This window comes from Carassius carassius, chromosome 37, assembly GCF_963082965.1.
Source record: "Carassius carassius chromosome 37, fCarCar2.1, whole genome shotgun sequence".
Taxonomy (NCBI): Eukaryota; Metazoa; Chordata; class Actinopteri; order Cypriniformes; family Cyprinidae; genus Carassius; species Carassius carassius.
The window spans coordinates 28517946-28537996 of NC_081791.1; the positions used below are offsets into that span (position 1 = coordinate 28517946).

At 35.1% G+C, this 20051-nt stretch overlaps 1 protein-coding gene across 2 annotated transcripts; it reads right to left on the bottom strand.

The window, feature by feature from the left end:
* Positions 1 to 1685: 1685 nt before the first annotated feature.
* Positions 1686 to 20026, bottom strand: dnai3 (dynein axonemal intermediate chain 3). Of its 2 annotated transcripts, XM_059528556.1 has the most exons (23): positions 19897 to 20026; positions 19111 to 19170; positions 18948 to 19001; positions 16403 to 16587; positions 16211 to 16315; positions 15970 to 16131; positions 15697 to 15896; positions 15488 to 15604; positions 15191 to 15381; positions 14417 to 14541; positions 13908 to 13997; positions 12764 to 12844; positions 10500 to 10607; positions 10290 to 10363; positions 10038 to 10191; positions 8629 to 8713; positions 8396 to 8520; positions 8134 to 8197; positions 5345 to 5475; positions 4233 to 4437; positions 4071 to 4162; positions 2907 to 3029; positions 1686 to 1868 (listed from the first exon to the last, which is right to left on the bottom strand). In XM_059528556.1, exons 2-23 carry the CDS (start codon positions 19160 to 19162, stop codon positions 1728 to 1730), a joined length of 2664 nt encoding a protein of 887 aa, XP_059384539.1. In that variant the 5' UTR covers positions 19163 to 19170; positions 19897 to 20026; the 3' UTR covers positions 1686 to 1727. The 2 variants fall into 2 exon arrangements, with proteins under 2 accessions (XP_059384539.1, XP_059384540.1); XM_059528557.1 differs by lacking the exons at positions 16403 to 16587; positions 18948 to 19001; positions 19111 to 19170; positions 19897 to 20026 and having other exon boundaries at positions 15970 to 16143.
* Between the last annotated feature and the right edge of the window lie 25 nt (positions 20027 to 20051).

Sequence of the window (20051 nt, forward strand, 5' to 3'; positions counted from 1 at the left end):
TGGGAATTAAGCTTATTGCACACTAATCAACTGCAAATATGTGCAAAATATATATATATATATATATATATATCCCATTAAGCAATGCACTCAATTTCACCTTAATTTTCAGTGTCAAGAATTAACTATAAATGAAATAAAATGGGATTTTTATGCAATATAATATGCAACAGTTGTGAACTGTACTTCATTTTTAGTAGTACAGTTCACAGTTTTTTTCTGCCACAGAATAAAGTTTAGTATTAAAGTTATATAGTTAATATTTTTGAATTTATTCATTATTTTTAATTTTTTTCTCATATCTCAAAACTGCAAGACTTTTTTCTCAAAGTTAAAAGATAGAAACTTAGAATTGCAAAAAAAAGTTTAGATTTGTGGGATGTCAGAATTGTGAATTTATATCTCACCAACAAATAAAAAAAAGGTGCTTATGAATTATTCATCTCACAATTTGAGCATGTTTCTCGAATTCTGAGTTTATGTCTCTGAGAAATGTGAGTTGTAAACTTAGGATTCCAAGAAAAGTCAGAACTGTGAGAGAAATTTAGAATTCTGAGGAAAAATAGTCAGAATTGTGAAAATTTTCTCACAATGATGAACTTTTTTTTTTTCTGAATTGCTAAAAATCCAAACCAAAATTGTTGTATCTTGCACTTCTTTGACTTTTTTTCTCAGAATTGTGAGATGGAGACTTTCTTTGAAGAATTGATATCTTGCAAAAGTATTTTTGTATCTCATAATTGTCCCTTTTTTTTTTACTCAGAATTGTGAGTTTTTATCTTACAATTCTGAATTTGAAGGAATTTCGGAATTCAATTTCTGTATAAATTATGTAAAATCGAATTATTGTATTTGATTGAATGGGATAATTTATGCAATAACGTAGTCAGTTTAAACAGAAATTAGCTCTTCTCATGTTTTATCAGTACTACGTTTTTAAATGGTAAACAATTAATAGCACTCAACTCAGTGGACACATGAAATTCACATTAATTCATTATTCTAGAGTTCGTTGCTCCATAGTTACCCATAGAAATGCATTTCATAAAGTGGACTTGAAAGTTTTCTATATGTCGACAAAACCTGCTGTGCATGTGGATTCTTGTCACGTACGCTGCTTACAAACTAAGTTTAGTATCTATTGAATCAATATGAGCCGGACTGAGCTTGATCAATATTGTACATTAGTGTCTGAACGTGAAAGCAGATAAGCTGCTATAGATTAGCTGTCGGAGCTGAAGCCGCTGAATTAAGAGCGTGTTTGATTACGGAGATGAACTGAAGCCAGTAACCAGAGGAAGAATCAATCTTCAAGGTCAGAGCGCATAAGCTTACAAGAACAAAACACCCTATCAGTCCTGCTTTAAAAAATGGGGCTTTAATGTTTTACATTCAGAAAGCAGAAACAATAAAGTTGCTGTAGCTACAACATTCAAACACCAAAGGAATTCTCATACTTTGCTAATGGAATTTCCATCAGAATTTGGAACTAATCAATTAGAATCAAATCTGATTCAAACTAACAGTAGATTAGTAATGTTGTTCCAAGCACTATTCCATTGGAAAGTTTACGACGGATAGCAATGTTTTTACATCATTCTAATCAGACTTTTTCCCACCCCACTAAATTCAAGTTCCAGTGTTAATGGCACAATAAGCAGAACTCTTGTTATTAGATCATCTGGTAACTTCTAGATTCATTGTGTACTGATGATGCTTCTAATGTGTTACAGGTCTGCTCTGTCCTCTGCTACGGTCAGGAGGCCCATGTTCTTCAAAATGACCTTCTCCAGAGCCAGAAACTGTTCGTACTCCTTCAGCGCTTCGGCCTCCAGTTCCTCTTCCTGTTTGAGTGACATCATCGGCTCCTGACGAAAAACAAACCACACAAGTCATCAAACACGAAAAGTTCAAAGGCATTTTCAAAGCTTCACGAGGCTGGGTGAGTCCAAGAGCAGTCCGAAATCAGTCAAAACAAGCGCACACGTCGAAAAAAATACAAATCTTACTCAATATTTTCCATAAATCAGGATTTAAGAAACAAAGTTACAGTAAAAGTTTTCAGAAAAAGGCTTAATATCTTACATTTGTAAATGCATCTTAAAAATGAAAATCAAGAGGAAAATACTGAGAAAGAACATCACATTTTACAGTGTATTATAAGTTTCGTATTTATACTACTGTTTTTAGGTTATGCATTATCTTGTTAAATATGCACTTACTTGCATAAACGTCCAGAAGATAAATCTGAACATTGGATAAAGCCAGTTCGATTTTTTTTTTGTTTAATTTTGTTGACATATTAAGGATTTTGGATTTCTCTTTTTATCACGTTATAAATCATAAGATACTGTCAACAGGCAGAAAAAAAAAAAAAAAAAATTTTTAAGATTAAAATGTTAATATAAATCAGTGTGAATGATACATGAACAAACCCCTCGGTAAGAATATAGAGAGGAATAAAACTGCTAAAAACAGACACAAATGGATCTAGTGCAATACAGTAAACACAAATGTGCAGTTTAGATGTTTTCTTCTCTCTAGTATGAAATAACATGAAAGCCAAATATCCCAAAACCTCAAAATTGACCGGTGCATGAAACGCTCTGGTTTTTGCCTGTAGCGGCTTGCCTTACATCACAAACATGAAGTGTTTGTCTTGAAAACCCTCCAGAAAGCCTCCAGCATCATGTGTCCGTGGGCATCAGTGGGGTGTGAAAAACAAACGAGTGTGTTTCTGACCCTCAGAGAGACAGACGGCAGCATACTTTCAGATTTCGTAAATATATATTCAGCAAGTCTGAGCGGGTCTGGAATCACTCAAACACACATTCCAGCTCAACTACAGCTGCAGGTTTCATCTGTGTTTGCCATCAGCTCACACACACACACACACACACACACACCGTCTTCTTCCTCTGTTGTTCGGCTTCCATCTCTTTCCTTTCCTTCTCGTGTTGGATCTGACGTTTCTGGAAATACTCCAGCCGTCCCTCTTCCTTCTCAAAGTACTTCTTCACAATCTGCCTCTGCAGGAAACACACTGTGCCGTTATACATGCACGCTCTGATCCAAGCCCTACCTAGACAGCATCATAGTCACCATTACAGGCTGTTCTGACGAAATGACTTCATTTTGAGCCAAGAGGATGAGTTTGTTCTTCATCAGATGTGGAGAAATGTAGCATTGCATCACTTGCTTGAGAGACAACAGCAGATGCTCTTTTTCACTGGAGGAAGTGTTATTATGGATTATAGACTCTATATATTTGAGTTAAAAGCATCTTAATGCTGGATTTGTTTCATCTTTTGTCTTCTCCAGATGTTAACTCATGGACTGGAGTGCTGTGGATTATTGTGATGTTTTTATCAGACTCTCATTCTGACGGCACCCATTCACTTCCATTGGTGAGAAAGTGATGCAATGCTACAGTACATTTCTCCAAATCTGGTGAAGAAACAATGAATGGTCTGAGGGTGAACACATTTTCAGCAAATGCTCATTTTTGGGTGAACTATTTCTTTAAATACTGTATATATTTTAAGCTAAACCCAAAATCCATTGCAATGCACTGAATGGATAAATTGTGGGAAGTGTTGATTCTAAATGTATTTTATTCAGTAAAGAGAAGTGTTTTTTAAAAAGTCACTGTACCAGAGCTTATATGTGACCCTTAAGCCCAAAAGCAGTCTTAGAAACACTTTATGGGTCACAATTATAAATGTTTCCTTTATGCCAAAAATCATTAGGATATTAAGTAAAGATCACGTTCCATGAAGATATTTGGTTGATTTCCTACCATAAATATATCAAAACGTAATATTTGATTAGTAATATGCATTGCTAAGAACTGCATCTGAACAACTTTAAAGGTGATTTTCTCAATATTTCCTCAGATTCCTGATTTACAATTAGTTGCATCTCAGACAAATATCATCCCATCATAACGAACCATATATCAATGAAAAGCTTATTTCTTGATAACCCACAAATCGACTCTTATGAGTGGTTCTGTGGTCCAGGGTCATAGTTTGAGCGTCAGTCTCATTTAGTTTAGCTGCTGTTCTCACCTCGCTGTTGGAGGATCTGCGCAGGGTCCAGGGGATCTGCAGGATGTGTAGCGTCCCGAGACGGTCTGAAACGGCCAGAAGATGCTGCTTGGCTGTGGAGAGAAAGGGAAGCGTTATCCTCTGAGGCCTGTGCTTCTGCTCAGCAGACGGTTTGTGTCTCACAGGAGATGCTGCTGGTGCTGATGCAGGTGACGGCTGCGCTGCTGATGTTCTGGATCTGTGACGGCTCGTGGCTGTTTTGAAGCAGGTCCCACACCTCGATGCTTCCGTCCTCCTTCCCGATGAAGAAGACGGCCGGCCGGGACAGGGACCAGTGACCCACCGTACGCAGCATCTTGGAGCAGGCCGACCGGAGGAGCGGGCCGCTCTGAAATAGAGAAGAAAGAAAGATCAGGTGAAGAATCATAGCGCACGTGCTCAACAGTATTTAACTTATTCTCTTATGAGGTGCATTCATTTGTTTTATTTATTTACAAACACGCATAAGGTTATGTTTTATAAAAGGATCAGTTATAACAGGCAGAATTTTTTTTTTAAGTGATATAAAAAAGGAGAGAAATTCATATAAATCTGAACCTGGAATATTGATGAACCTAAAATTTTTACATTTATTTAAAATAAAATATTTCATGTTTTTAGTGTGTTTTATTTTCATTGTTTTCATTTTAAAAGTATTTTTTAAATTCGTTTCAAATTAAACATCTCTTAGTAGTTTATAAGTTATACTTGTAGTTTATAAGTATTTTTTATTTATTTCAAATAGATTATTTTATATTGATTTTATTTAGTTTTATTTTGATTGATTCTATTTTAAAATTATTTTATATCAAATACAATATTTCATATTGTTATTTTCTGTTTTATTTTGATAAGTATTTACTTAATTTTTTTTTATTTTAAAAGATTTCTTATTGTTACACTTTGATTTTATTTTTTAAATTATTTATTTATTTTATTTATTACAGAAAAATAATAAATAAATATTTATCTATTGTTTTTTTTTTTTTTTTTATAATTTGTTATCATTTTACTTTTTTGATAATGATGTATATATGGGAGAAACAGCAAAATAATTAATTTGTATGGAAACAAAAATTACATTTTCAATTTAAGGGTCTATAAGAAGATTATTGCTACTGCTACTACTACTAATAATAATAACTTCATGACTTGCTAAACTCCTGAACCAGTTAAACTTTAAGAGGTGAAGACAGAAAGTTGAACTGTTGTTTATAAAGAACACAGCTGTCTGAGTCTGAGCATGGTGACCTCACCGTGACCCCTTCCTTCCAGATGGAGAAGCTGAAGCTGCTGACCGTCAGGAGGATGTCTCTGAAGAACGGAGAGCGGCTGACGGTGTTCACCAGAGTGTCATGAACCAGGAGCCGGTGGATGGGTTTAGAGCCTGACAGAAAACACAACTTCTGCACAATACAAGTGACCACAAAACCAGGCATCACGGTCCGTTTCTGTTTTAAATTGAGATGTATGCATCATCTGAAAGCTGAAATGCTAAATCATCTCTCCATTGATGTCTGGTTTGGGAGGATCTGATGATATTTGTCTGAGATGCAACTATTTGAAAATCTGGAATCTGAGGGAGCAAAAAAATCTAAATATTGAGAAAATCATCTTTAAAGTTGTTGAAATGAAGTTCTTAGCTATGCATGTTCCTAATATATATATGGACATAAACTGAGCATTGAACATAAAGTATATTTTGAAGAGTGTTCAAAAACACAAGATTTTTCCATACAGGTTTGAAAGGACATGATGATTAAATGATGACAGAATGATTTTTGGCTGAATTGTCCCTTCAGTGGAAGCCTACAAAGAAGGCAATCCCAGAATGCACTGCGACAAGATCAGTGCAAAAAAAATGTAGTTTATTAATATATTTCAATAATGAGATGTATTGATAAAAACAGTGCAATCTAATCTCAAATTCTGTGTACAGTCAGATTTGCTATTGAAAAGCAAATAAATAATTAAACCATAAAAAACATTCAAATAATTAAAAAATAAAATGATTTTTATTTATTTCAAATAAAGTATTTAATCTTTGTACTAATTTTAATTTTAAATTAATTTAATTATATATATATATATATATATATATATATATATATATATATATATATATATATATATATATATATATATATATATATATCAATTAATATCAAATATATACTATTTATATAAAATGATAAAATTGTATTTGATAAATAATTTTATAACAATCTATAATTTCATAATATATATATTTATTTATATTTCATGTTTTAGTTTGATTTTATATTAAAGCTATTTATTTATTTTAATTAATTTCCAAATGAAATATTTTATCTTTATAGTAATATTTAGATTTTTTTATTTAAAATTAATTATTTAGATTTTTATTTCTTTAAGATTAATTATTAATTTAAATAAAGATTGATTTTATTTGATTGTGTTTTTTTGTATTGTTTCATTTATTTGAAAAATTTATTTATTTTAATTTATTTCAAATATTCCTTTTTTTAACTAAGTTTGTTATTTCGATTGTATGCATTATTGTTCTATTTCTTTTTTTTTTCATTAAATTTGATAAAAAATAAAACACTCACTAAAAATGAAATATTGTATTTGTTGACCTGCGTGTCCAGTGAACACTAATAGAGCCAAAAGCTACTTTTGAAGGGAAAAGGATCAATGCAACACGAGTTACAGAACACAGATGAAAAGTGTGTTTGAAATCCTAGTGAAAGTCTTGATTGAGATCGAATGCTCACAGTTCAGACATGCTGCTTTTAGCCCTCAGCACTAATGAAACTCAATCTCCTGTAATATTTCTGGGTTTAGGGGCTGAAGGTGGTGGTTTGGAGGAATTAGGTTTGATCTCTGCCCAAAGCGATGAGCTCAGTGTTTGTCTGGTGCCTGTGGGAAACCGCATGAACAATGAGACTGATGGATCTCAGGTCCTGTTTAATTGACTCATTACACACTCGTCAGCGTCTGAGAAGTGCAGTATACAGTACCTGACACACTCATAATAACCTGGTAATTGTGTGGTTTCCTCATTAATAGTGAAGGCTTTAGTGATGTTGGTTTGCTCAAAGCCTCTACAGTGAGATTTCAGCTGTTTATGCTGTTTTTGTCTCATGAAAATATTTAATATATATTTAACATTTAAAAATAGCTCTTCAACAATTAAACATTTAAGCATGTTCACATTTCACTAACGGCAGTTAATGGTCACGTGACATGCAGGTAAACAAATATTATTTATTAAAAAAATTTTTATTGTAATTTATTTCAAGCAAAATATTTCTTATTTTGTGTTTTATTTTGATAGTTTTAAATAAGTATTTATTAACATTTCTACTTTTTTCAAATCAAATATTTCATATTTTTTTAGTGTTTATTTTCGTTAAAAGTATTTCTTTCTTCATTTAAATTAAGTAAAATAAATGAAAATATTGATTTCTTTTAGAATATTAATGTATTTTATTTTGAATTCATTTAAAATTAAATATTACAATTGGTATTTTTTTACTGTTTTTTTATATTGGATAAAAATGTTTTTTATTATGCTTTTATTTTCAAAAGATTGCTTATATTAAATAAATAAATTAGTTTTTTTAGTAAGAGTTTTATTTTAAATCTTGTTTATTTTTTTAATATTTACTTTATTTCAAATCAAATATTTCATCTTTTTAAGAAACTTTGATTCTGAATTTATTGTATTTTGACGTCTTTTTTAGTACGTTTTTTACATTTTATGAAGTTTCTTTTTTTCAGAATGTAGTGTTTGTTGCATCAAAAAATGCTAAATAATATATTTGTATGGATATAAAAACATATTTTATTTTATTTGGTTTAAATCACAGCAAACGATTTAAATCCAAAATGATTTACTCTTCATTTTCTACAGTCCGGGTTCCCCGGGAGCAGCCGGAGGTTCAGGTTCTCGATCAAGAACACAGTAGTGATAGAACTCAACTATCACTCATGACCTCTGACCTCTAAATCTGCGTATATATGTGTAAAAATGTGTTGTTCGGCTGTTTTAGTGTCTTACTCAGCAGACGTCCAGAGTCGTTGTCCTTCTCAATTTTCCAGTCAGTGTAAATGAGTTCACCATCCTGATGCAAGCACAGCCAGAACAGCAGTATGCAAAAACACATGTATTAATAGACTAATGGTCAAAATCAGTGACATTACGAGCAGCTTATGTGTGTTAGAAGAACATAACTCATGCACTGGGATGGCAGAGCTAGAATCTGTTGTATGGACGATGTTTTGTCCGTTCTGTTAATGAAATGCACAGATGAGCGTCTCACCTCGGTCCCCACGTACAGCTTGGTGCTGATGTTCTCCAGAGGTTTCTGCTGTTTGGCCGACGGCACCCGGAGCTGTGCGAACCCACAGCCTTCCTCACGATCCACGTTCTGTGGAGGTTTGTCTCCTGAAGAGAAGACGGATACTGACAGATGAAACGTTGCTGTAGTGCCACAGTGCCACGGTTAATCTTGTGTTTAATACGTCTCAGTAAGCCAAATACATGGTGTCTCACCTGTAGGACAGTCCACTGTATTGTCCCTCAAGCTGAACTTCAGAGGACTGTATTCACCGCTAGAGCCAATCTTTGGTAAGGAGACCTGCGGTAAATGGAGTCCATGGCCCATAATTTACCCAAGGTTAACAATTATTCCTGGGTAATCCTATTCATAAACTTACGTTTCACACTGTTCATGCATAAACCCTGGGTAAATGTTCTCATTTGCATATTTGTGGTGTAAGTGTCCAGTGTCACAAACTCAACCTGTTTATGGAAGCTTGATTCCGTTACAGAATTATAATTTTTTTTATTTTTTTTAAGGTAACTGCGACTATTTTCTCACAATTGTGAGTTTATATCATAAAATGCTGAATTGTTATAAATCGAAATCTATTTTTTTTTCTTAATTCTACGTCTACATCTCGCAATTATGACAATTTCCCCAGAATTTCACATTTACATCTCACACTTCTTACTTTTCTTTCGGTATTGTATTTTTTACATCTTGCCATTTTTACTTAAAAAAAAAATATATATATATATTTTTTTTTTTTCAGAATTCAAAATATAAATCTCGCAAATTTTTTTCTTTTTTATTCTCAAAGTTTCTAAATTTACATCTCATGCTTCAAACTTTTCTTTCTGTACTTTATTTTTACTTCTTGCAATTTTGACTTTTTATTTTATTTAAAGAAATTTTACAAGGATTCAAAATATACATTTCGCAAATTTTACTTTTTTTTCTTAGAATTTTTACTCTTTTTTTTTTTTTTCTCCCTTAATTCTACGTCTACATCTCTCAATTGTGACATTTTTTCCCAAAATTTCAAATATAAATCTTTCACCTACTTTTCTTTCGGTATTCTATTTTTTACATCTTGCTATTTTGACTTGTTTTATATATATATATATAATTCTTTTTTTTTTTTTTTTTTTTTTTTTTTTTTTACCAGAATTCAAAATATACATCTCGCAATTTTTAAAAATAATTTTCCTAAAAACCTCTACGTTTACATCTCACATTTCTGACTTTTCTTTCGGTATTCTATTTTTACATCTTGCAATTTGGACTTTTTATTTGATTTTATTTATTTTGACCAGAATTCAAAATATACTGTACATCTTGCAATTTTTTTTTTTTTTTTCTCAAAATTCTAAGTTTAAATCTCGCAATTCTGAGAATCCTAAAGTTTAAATCGCCTCTTTTAAACTTTGATCTTAATATCCTCCTCCTTTTTTCTCTAACAGATGTCTTCTTTACGTACGCCTACCAAGGATTCGACACAGCTATTGTTTCATGTTGTTTGCTGCTTTATACGTTTGTGAAACATATGACATAGAGCTACACTAACCCAGGTTTAGCACAGTGTGAAAAGCCCTAGAGATGTATACATCTTAAAACCATGTTTGTATGCATCACATACACGGATGAAGGGTTTCCAGGTCAGGTTGAGGTGTTTGAACGTGTTGGGAACACCATGAGGGTTTTCCAGAGGCTTTTCTTGCGATTTCTGTTTCACGTCTGTGAGGGACTGAGACACAGCACGAGGAGGCCGAAGGTCCCAGAACAACACACAGCTAAAATATATACACACACACACACACAGTGAGGAAAGAGTTTGATACTAAACTAGAAAATTAACATGAATATGTGCATATAGTGTAGATAACAGCACCAATCAGGAGCGCATGTCACCAGCTGGACAGAAACACGACTTGGGTTTTCCACCGGGATCCCTAATTTGGACAACTGAGAGAAAAATGTTTTTAGATTAATATATCAGTGTGTACATGGCCAGTTCAGTTAAATGTCAATCTCTTAAAGGTACAGTAACAGTTTTATTTTTCTTCATATTTTATGAAAGGACAGTTAACCTCTTGTGTACCTCAAAGGTTTCCGGCAGCCACTGGATGTCTGTGATCGGGGCTTTGTGTCCGATCTCTATCCCAGATACAGCACAGTACCGGACCACTGGAGTCACATTGTTTCTGTCCTGGAATAACAGAAATAGAAAAAATTGGCAGCTGTGTTTTTACAGTTTATTTTTATAATTACATTTACAGATCTTAAATTTACAGTAACAAAATAATATTTCATAAAATTATACATATTTATATAATTTAATTTATAAATACATTTTAATTTGATATATTTTCTGAAATATATACGTATATGTGTGTGTATTTATATATACATAATAAATATACAGAGTACACACACACATATATTATGTAAACAAAAACTTTTATTTTGGATGCTATTAACTGTGATTAATCATTTGACAGCACTAATATGTATATGTGTGTGTGTGTGTGTGTGTGTGTGTGTGTGTGTGTGTCTGTGTGTGTGTGTGTGTGTGTGTGTCTGTGTGTGTGTGTCTGTGTGTGTGTGTGTGTGTGTGTGTGTTTGCTGTGTGTGTTTGCTGTGTGTGTGTGTGTGTGTCTGTGTGTGTGTGTGTGTGTGTGTGTGTGTGTGTCTGTGTGTGTGTTTGCTGTGTGTATGTGTGTCTGTGTGTGTGTGTGTGTGTGTCTGTGTGTCTGTGTGTCTGTGTGTGTCTGTCTGTGTGTCTGTGTGTGTGTGTCTGTGTGTGTGTGTCTGTCTGTGTGTGTGTGTGTGTGTGTGTGTGTGTGTGTGTGTCTGTGTGTGTGTGTGTGTGTGTCTGTCTGTGTGTCTGTGTGTGTGTGTCTGTGTGTGTGTGTGTGTCTGTGTGTGTGTGTGTGTGTGTGTGTGTGTCTGTGTGTGTGTGTGTGTGTGTCTGTGTGTCTGTGTGTGTGTGTCTGTGTGTGTGTGTGTGTGTCTGTGTGTGTGTGTGTGTGTCTGTGTGTGTGTGTCTGTGTGTGTGTGTGTGTCTGTCTGTCTGTGTGTGTGTGTGTGTGTGTGTGTGTGTGTCTGTGTGTGTGTGTCTGTCTGTCTGTGTGTCTGTGTGTGTGTGTGTGTCTGTGTGTCTGTGTGTGTGTCTGTGTGTGTGTGTGTGTGTGTGTGTGTGTGTGTCTGTGTGTCTGTGTGTGTGTGTGTGTGTCTGTGTGTCTGTGTGTGTGTGTGTGTGTCCCGGTGTGTGTGTGTGTGTGTCTGTGTGTGTGTCTGTGTGTGTGTGTGTGTGTGTGTGTGTGTGTCTGTGTGTCTGTGTGTGTGTGTGTGTGTCTGTGTGTGTCTGTGTGTGTGTGTCTGTCTGTCTGTGTGTGTGTGTGTGTGTGTGTGTGTCTGTCTGTCTGTGTGTCTGTGTGTGTGTGTGTGTCTGTGTGTCTGTGTGTGTGTCTGTGTGTGTCTGTGTGTGTGTGTGTGTGTGTGTGTGTCTGTCTCTGTGTGTGTGTGTGTGTGTGTGTCTGTGTGTGTGTGTGTGTGTGTGTGTGTGTGTGTGTGTGTCTGTGTGTGTGTGTGTGTGTGTGTGTGTGTCTGTGTGTCTGTGTGTGTGTGTGTGTGTGTGTCTGTGTGTATGTATGTATATATATATATATAATATGTAACCTTTACAGTAAAAAGTCGGCAGCTGTTGTTTCCATAACTTTACTTATCTGTAGATTTTACAGATTTAAATTTACAGTTAAAAAAATGATAACCGAAAAAACCTAATATACAAAATATTTTACCTGACAACCATCTTAAAAAAAAAAGTACTGTACATTATAAGATTACTTCTTTTACTTCCAAAAACTGTACATTTAACAAAAAAAGCCATGAAATTTCCCATTTGATATATTACAGAGCAAGGGAACTTACCGTGACCAGTGAACAGGTTTTTACTGTACCATTTTTTACATTTACGATATTTTTTACAGTGTATCTGAACAAGCAAATACCATAACCCAGGATTGTTTTTACATAAAGCTCATAATAATGACTAGAAACTAACACAATGTTTATTTATATATCATTTGTACATTTGAGGATGTCATGACAGACAGGTTTTGTCACTTTCAGCTCACATATGGACGCAGTATGTCAGTACACACAAAGTAAACAGTTGTAAACACAGATGATCTTAATAACAGCCGGTTTAATTTTCTGTGATTGTGTGAGAGTGTTTGTATAAGCGTCAGTTAATTAAATGACCTCTAAATAGATCATCAGGAGTCAAATGACTGGTTGTGGACAGCCGCTAGTTTAAACACACAGCAGCTGTGTGTGTGTGTGTGTGTGTGTGTTACTCACTAGATTGTTTGAAATGTTTTTGCCGCCGCTGCGTGTGTCCTGCAGTCTCTCCACATGTGCTGAGATATCCCATAATACTACCTGTAAACAAAAAATCAGCGAATAATTACGCTGCATGTCATGAGTTAAAAGAATTACACTGTTAGCATGCACAGATGATGCACATAGATACTTACATTGAACATTATTATAAACAGAACATAATGTGTTTGCTATGTGGAGAATTGCTTTCAGATTGTAAGCGATTGAAAGCCATTTAAAGGAAAACAATACGTGACTTTTTTGCTGAAAGTGCATCGTAAGGCAAAGTAAGCTTATTTATACGCCACATTTTATACACAATGGTTTATCAAAGTGAAAAAAAAAACAATTGTTTTTTATGCACTGGTCAATTTAGAGATTTTAGGGTTTGTTTGCTTCCATAACATGTTGTCTTTTAGACTAGAGGAAAGAAAACCTCCATAATATACATTTAAGTGTTTATTTCATAGCAGTTTATGTATTTGCATCTGTAGATGTCAATTACGTACAGTGCATTTCTTTAAAAGGTTTGTTCTTCACTTAAACAGAAGTAACATACACCAAACTTAGCAGTTTTTAACACTATTTGTATAGTGCATATTTAACTTAAATAGAAAATGCCTCTCTTTGCAGATTTAAGAAAACAGAATTTTTCGCAGAATTATGTAAACTATTATCTTAAAGAGGTCACTTTCTCTTTCAGGTTTAAACTGATGGTAAAACTAAGGACATTATTAACTATCTTTACATTTATTTTGAAAGATGAAGCTCACGATTATAGAAAGGGTCGTTATATTTTTGACAAGTGCTTGTGGCGTTCAGCCAATCACAATGCACTGGGTCAGTTGGCCAATCAGAGCAGACTGCGCTTGTCAGAAGGCGGGACTTTGTAGAAAATGACGCGTTTGAGAGAGATTGGGCATAGAATAATGTACAGTATTTTAAATATAATGTCAACATATGTCAAAATATTCTGTTACACCAAATAATGATCTTTAAAAAAGCATCATATGAGCCCTTTAATGTATTGTGATTAATCAACTGGATAGTTTGGTGATATCTGTTAACAGTTTTAAAGAAGAGACTGAGAAAGAAAAGATCCTTTTCTGATCTAATTGTGCACCTGGCCGTTCATGCAGCCGCCAGCGATGATATTTGGGTCGGACGGACAGAACTGGAAGCACAAGACATCATCAGGACATTCCAGCTGCAACTGCAACACAGAAAATGAACAGACGGATTCAGGTCTAAACAGCTCTTCTGTTCATGTCTTCTACACTGAATCTCACATCAGCTTCATGCTAAAACCATCTGCTCAAATACTGAAACTTCAGGTGTGCTGGGTTTCTGCTTCTATTTAAAGTGATGCACAATAGAAAGCTTTTATTTACACTGATCATATCATCTTCATCTAAAACTGCCTGTTTATACAGTCAGAATGAACCTTCTTTATATTCACGATAATCGGATACCACGTGCTGAATTAAAGACAACTTAATGAGGCCATGTGACCAGTGTTGCATATTACTATTTTGAAAGCAGTATTTGTGTATTTTGTACTTAAACAGTATACCTGGTATACTTAACATATACTGGTGACAATTTGACTTTGATGATGATAATTATGATTACCTGTGGATTTATTGGGTCAGTGAAGTTCCAGAAGAGAATGTAGGATGGGTTTAAAAGGAGTTTAGCCGAGTTATCGATCCGTTCTTCAAGGGAAAGTCTCTCCGTCATGGACACAGCAATCACACCTGCCAAACACACACACACACACACACACATTTATCATGCAGAATAATGGTAAAAATGCAAATTGATCACATTTGAACAAAATCCATACAAACACACAATCATTCATGCATCTGATTATTTATTATTATTTTTTTTTTATAAGTTTATTTTTTTCACTCTGTATATTTTACTATTATTTATAATAATATTTATATTCCTATAGATATTTATGATATAGATAGTATAGTTTTATTTAACAAAACGGCTGTATATCTATCGGAGTCATTTTTAAATGTTGCATATATATATATACTTTTTTCATTTGTTTTCATTTATTTTGCACTGTAGATATTTTATTAATTTTTTAATGTATTTATTTAATAATTTTTTGCAATATGGCTATTTTATTTTAATTATTTTATTTTATATAGCACAATGATTTTTATTTTTTATTTTGAATTATGGCTGTTTTATTTATTTATTTATTTTCTGATATGGATGTTCTATCTTTTATTTTGCATTATGACTATTTTATTTTTTATTATTCTATTTCTTTTTGTACTAAGGCTATTTTCTTTTATTTAATTATTTATTAAACTTTCTTACTTATTTACTTGTACTAAAATGATATATTAATCCTAATCTGTGCACAGTGCAGCTCGTGCTGACCGCTGATGGTGGGATGCCAGCGGATGTGGCTGATGGTTTTCTCTTTGCTGAAGTAGAGGTCCATGAAGGACTGATATTCCTTCAGCGTCGTCTCTGTTTTCCCCATCAGCACACCATCGTCCTCACACAGCGCTGTCCAGTCGTCACAGAAAACATCCGCGATGTGATTCTGCTGCAAGGAGATTTCAAACCTGCGAGACATCAGGTGAGCTCAGAATGCATTAATACACAACACCGTGCTAACAAACAAAGCGTGAGTTGTGGGACCTCGGAGATGTCACGTTCTCCTCGTCTTACCTCGTCAGAACAGATGTGATGAAGTTCTTCATGTTTTCCGATCGCAGGTGATGTTCTTTCTCATCCAGGCTGAACTCTCGGGACTCGTACTGGGTCCATGTGTTCCTTGGGTACTTCCTGTAATGCATGCATCATGGGATATAAATATGCTCCATCTGCTAACTATACTTTCAAAACACACTTCAGAGAGAGTTGCGAGGTGTTTGTACCACAGTGTCTGAGTGGTTGAGTGTTTGGTGTCACTGGAGGCCTGGACGGCTGTGTGTCTCTCCATTGCTCTGATGCTGAAGCTCTTGTCCTGGTACGATGGGCACTCCACGAACCCCTCTTTCCTGTCCAGAGCGCCGCGGTCGGAGAAAAACACCGGAGCGCCACAGCGCCGCAGCAGAGGAGAGATCTTATACCTGAGCTGGACAGAGAAACAGACAGGTGAGCTGCTGCAGTGCCTCAGGAATGGCTTTGATGAATATCCCATGTCTTACTCTGGGTCTGGACTCTGTGACCGACTCTTCCTCGATCTCCTGCTCGCTTCCGAGAGACATCCAAGGGTGTGACTCTGGAGTTTTTGGTATGATCATATCCTCCTCCTCCTCAACCTCCTCTTCATGAGTTATCGGCTCTTCATCATCACCCTGTACTGAAGGCTACAAACACAACTGAACACTGGTTACCATCTGTCTGTCTATCTATTTGTCCATTCCTCCGTCTGTCCTGTTTCCTCACCTTCAGTATATTGTCTTTGGCCTCTACTGTGAGCACCAGATAGAAGCTCTGTCCGTATGTGAAGTCTCTGTCGAACACCAGCAGAAGCTCATCTTCAGGGTAGTCCTGCAGAAAACCAATACATACATTCAGGCCTCTCTAAACCGGCTCCATCTGCCGAGGTTCGGATCTTCTTCAGCTCATGAATCTCACCAGCACTAATTGTTTGACCGGGCTGAAGTCAGACACGGACGCTCTGGTTTTCATGTCCTGCACGATGTCTTCTTTCTTCAGCAGCTTGTAAGGGTTTTCTCCGGTTAAATCCTCATCTGCCCGGCAACCAAACAGCTCCTGTGTGGCAGAGGTCAGGACCAGTGGGAAGATGTAGTCGGGATGATCTGTGAGGGGCGGAGTCACTGTGATCAGGTGTATAATAATTAATATTGTTTTTTTATTTTATTTAACCTTTATTTAACCAGGAAAGGTCCCATTGAGTTACAGTAACTCTTCTCCCAGGGAGTCCTGGCTGAATAAGGAAAGCACTTATTTAATCTAAAATAAAAACCTAACTTGGGTCTGAGTTTTTTTTAAAAATGATCTCAATATGGAGCCCAAAAGACAATTTATCATCCAACCAAATACCTAGGTATTTTTAGGAAGTCACTTTCTCTATTGGAATACCACTTTGTGTTAAAAAAGTTAAATCGATAAGAGAATGTGAATGTGTAAAAACCATTAATTTAGTTTTTTTAGCATTTAATACCAACTTTAATCCTACCAGAGATTGTTGTTCCTGACTAAAAGCAGACTGTAAATTATGAATTGCTTCCTTCAATGACATAGCAGAGATGTACAAAATATTATAATCTGTGTACAGATGAGCCTTAGCTTGATTCAGATTCAAACCTAAATTATTTCTATAAACGGAAAATAAAACAGGTCCCAAAACGGATCCTTGAGGGACACCCATTTTTACTTCTAGCAGGGATGAAGTACAGTTATCTTATGCCACACACTGAGTTCTACCACTCAAGTAATTAAAAAACCAATTTAGTACATAGCTACTAAAACGTATGTTTTGCAGTCTTTGCAGAAGAAGATGATGGTTAACAGTGTTGAATGCTTTAGATAAATCAATAAATAAAGCAGCACAAGACGTTTTGTCATCTAAAGCATTTATAATATCATTCATAACAGAGTTTACATCCGTAATTGTACTGTGTCCTTGCCGGAAACCAGACTGAGTGGGACTTAAAATGCAGTTGTCAGCTAAAAAAATGTTTTAGTTGCTCATTTATTAGAGACTCAAACAATTTAGCCAAGACAGATAGTCTGGAGATTGGTTGATAATTGTCTAAGGCTGACGGGTCTCCACTTTTTAATAATGGCAGGACAAATGCAGATTTCCATGACCTGGGGATAGAACATCTGTAAAGACTAAGATTAAAAATGGATACAGTATACAGTTTGGGTGGTTGCCAAAGTGTTGCTGTGAAGTTCCTAGAATGTTGTGTTTGGTTGAGAGGGAGTGTCTATGCAGTTGCTAGTGTTATGGGTGGCTACTAGGTGTTTAATTCTCCAGTTGCTCTTTGTTTAATCACTGCACTTATATTAAAGTGACCTCATTTGAGACTTCTTTGGATTAAAGGCTAAGTTACAAATACATGATTGGAGGTTAAGTACTGTATCCTAAAATGATTTGGTACATTTCCAGCATCCTACATTGAGGGCTTTCACCCTTTTTTCTTACAGGTGTATCAAGAACAAAAGCTCTCAGCCATTTTCTCCAGTGTTTTACTGACAGATGTGCTCTTAAATGAGTGTGTTAGACAAACAGAGATCTTAGCTTCCCGTCAGAGCACTATCTGTGACGTAACTGAACCTGAAAGACTACCAATGGACGTGAGACCCATCATACAGCATACAATGCTAATGAATGGTGACCGAGGCTGTCAAAATTCAACAAGTATGTGTTCATGTTATATTTTGTCTGTGTGACCTCATCAACACAATCTCTCTCAACAGAAACAGCTGAACATGTTGTAGCGACCGCATTCAGGTCATTTAATCCAGAGGAGCCGCTGGCACTTTACTGCAATGGAAACTCATACGGTGGTATAGCCCGTATAATTACACAACTGCACTATCTCTACTAACTGAACACACGTGCCCTTCAGAAAACATGAAAAGGAAGCTGTCTGGGATATTGAACGAGCCCTGTTAGACATCAATGAGGGTTTATGACTGTACAAGCCTCAACTGCACTGTTTGTTATGATGCAGTAGCTGGTTCTGGTCAGAAGAGGTCAGGTGATGATTTTAGTCCAATGCAAACACCAACACAATACAAAAGGGCATCAAGATGTGTTTTTATGATGTGGTAACAAGTCCAGGCACTGCTGTAGTGTCCTAATATGTAGCCTGCTAAACAGTATGTATGTTCTATGAGTAGAACAAGAAGCGGAATTGGACTCAGAGAACAAAAGACGAGAGAAAGGAGGACTGGCTACGTGCCTCCAGACATGTCGTTTGTATCTCAGTATCTTTAATCTGATCACAGCTCCTGGATGAATGGAAAAGAACGAGTGTATTCATGTTGGAAACAGCCCTGTTTAGATGCTACAAACAGATCTGAGAATCTGATTATGACTGATTTTGGTACTAAAGACCCTATTTGACATTGTTAGTGGTCTTCAGAGATAATAAAATAAAATGCTACAAAAAAATATAACCTTATAGGAGCAATATGAGACACTTACCAAGTTCTGATGCACCTTCATCTGTGGTGGGAAAATTATTCTCCTTTTTTTTATCTGGAAAAAAAACAACAACACAATTTTGAAACCGGAAGATGCTTTGGATACTGAGTAATGATTTAGTGTTACATTAGGATTAAAGTTTATTTGGACAGAATATCTATACCTTTTCCCTTGATTTTGCGAGCCTCTTTGCTTTTGGGTCTCTTTGAACTCATGTCTGCAGCTGGAAAAGAAAGAAAGAGAGAGATTTAAACTCAGTTTATTGTTTTTATTGCTGAGATGAATACACACACACACACATATATATACACACACACACACACACATACATAAATTAATAAATATTTGTTGTATGGGGGGGGGGGGGGGGGGTAGACAATGTAGTATATTTGGAATACAACCCAATAAACAAATAAATACATGGGTGACATCTGGTGTTGAAAAGTTATATGACAAACAGCTGAATCTCACAGTCTTTTAAAATGTATAACTTTAATCCTTATTATTTATATTTTAATGTTTAACCTTGACTGAAAAGTCGCGGATTACTAGATTATCTAAAAAAAAGCAACCCAAACTACTGTAAAAATAAAGTTAAAAGTGACTTAAAGTCCTAATCTTAAACCTTTTTTGGAAAAAAAATCCATCGTAATGTGTGTGAAAGGTAACAGTGATGGTTTCAGAAGGTAATGCCATGATTAATTTACCATGTTACAGCCTACTGAACGACAAAGAATATTACACAACTTATTTTTGTTTACGAACTTCTATTAAAACATTAATGGCAACATTTATGTCAATTCAAGCGTATAATATACAGATAAAATCATAAAATATGTAAATACAAACGCTAGCGAGATATAAAACTTTCATACTGTAACATTCCAATATTACACTCAACCGTTTTCATGTTTTTAATATATAATCTCAGTATGATTCAAAATCTTACCTCTGATTAAGAGCTTTATGGCGTTGTTTTATACAAAAAACAAAAACAAAACCAACAACAAAAAAAAGCGTTATTCCGACTAAACAGCGTGAAGTGTATCCAAACATCCGGCATTACAGCCCGTTGCTATTGGTTTCAGAGGCGGGGATTCGTTT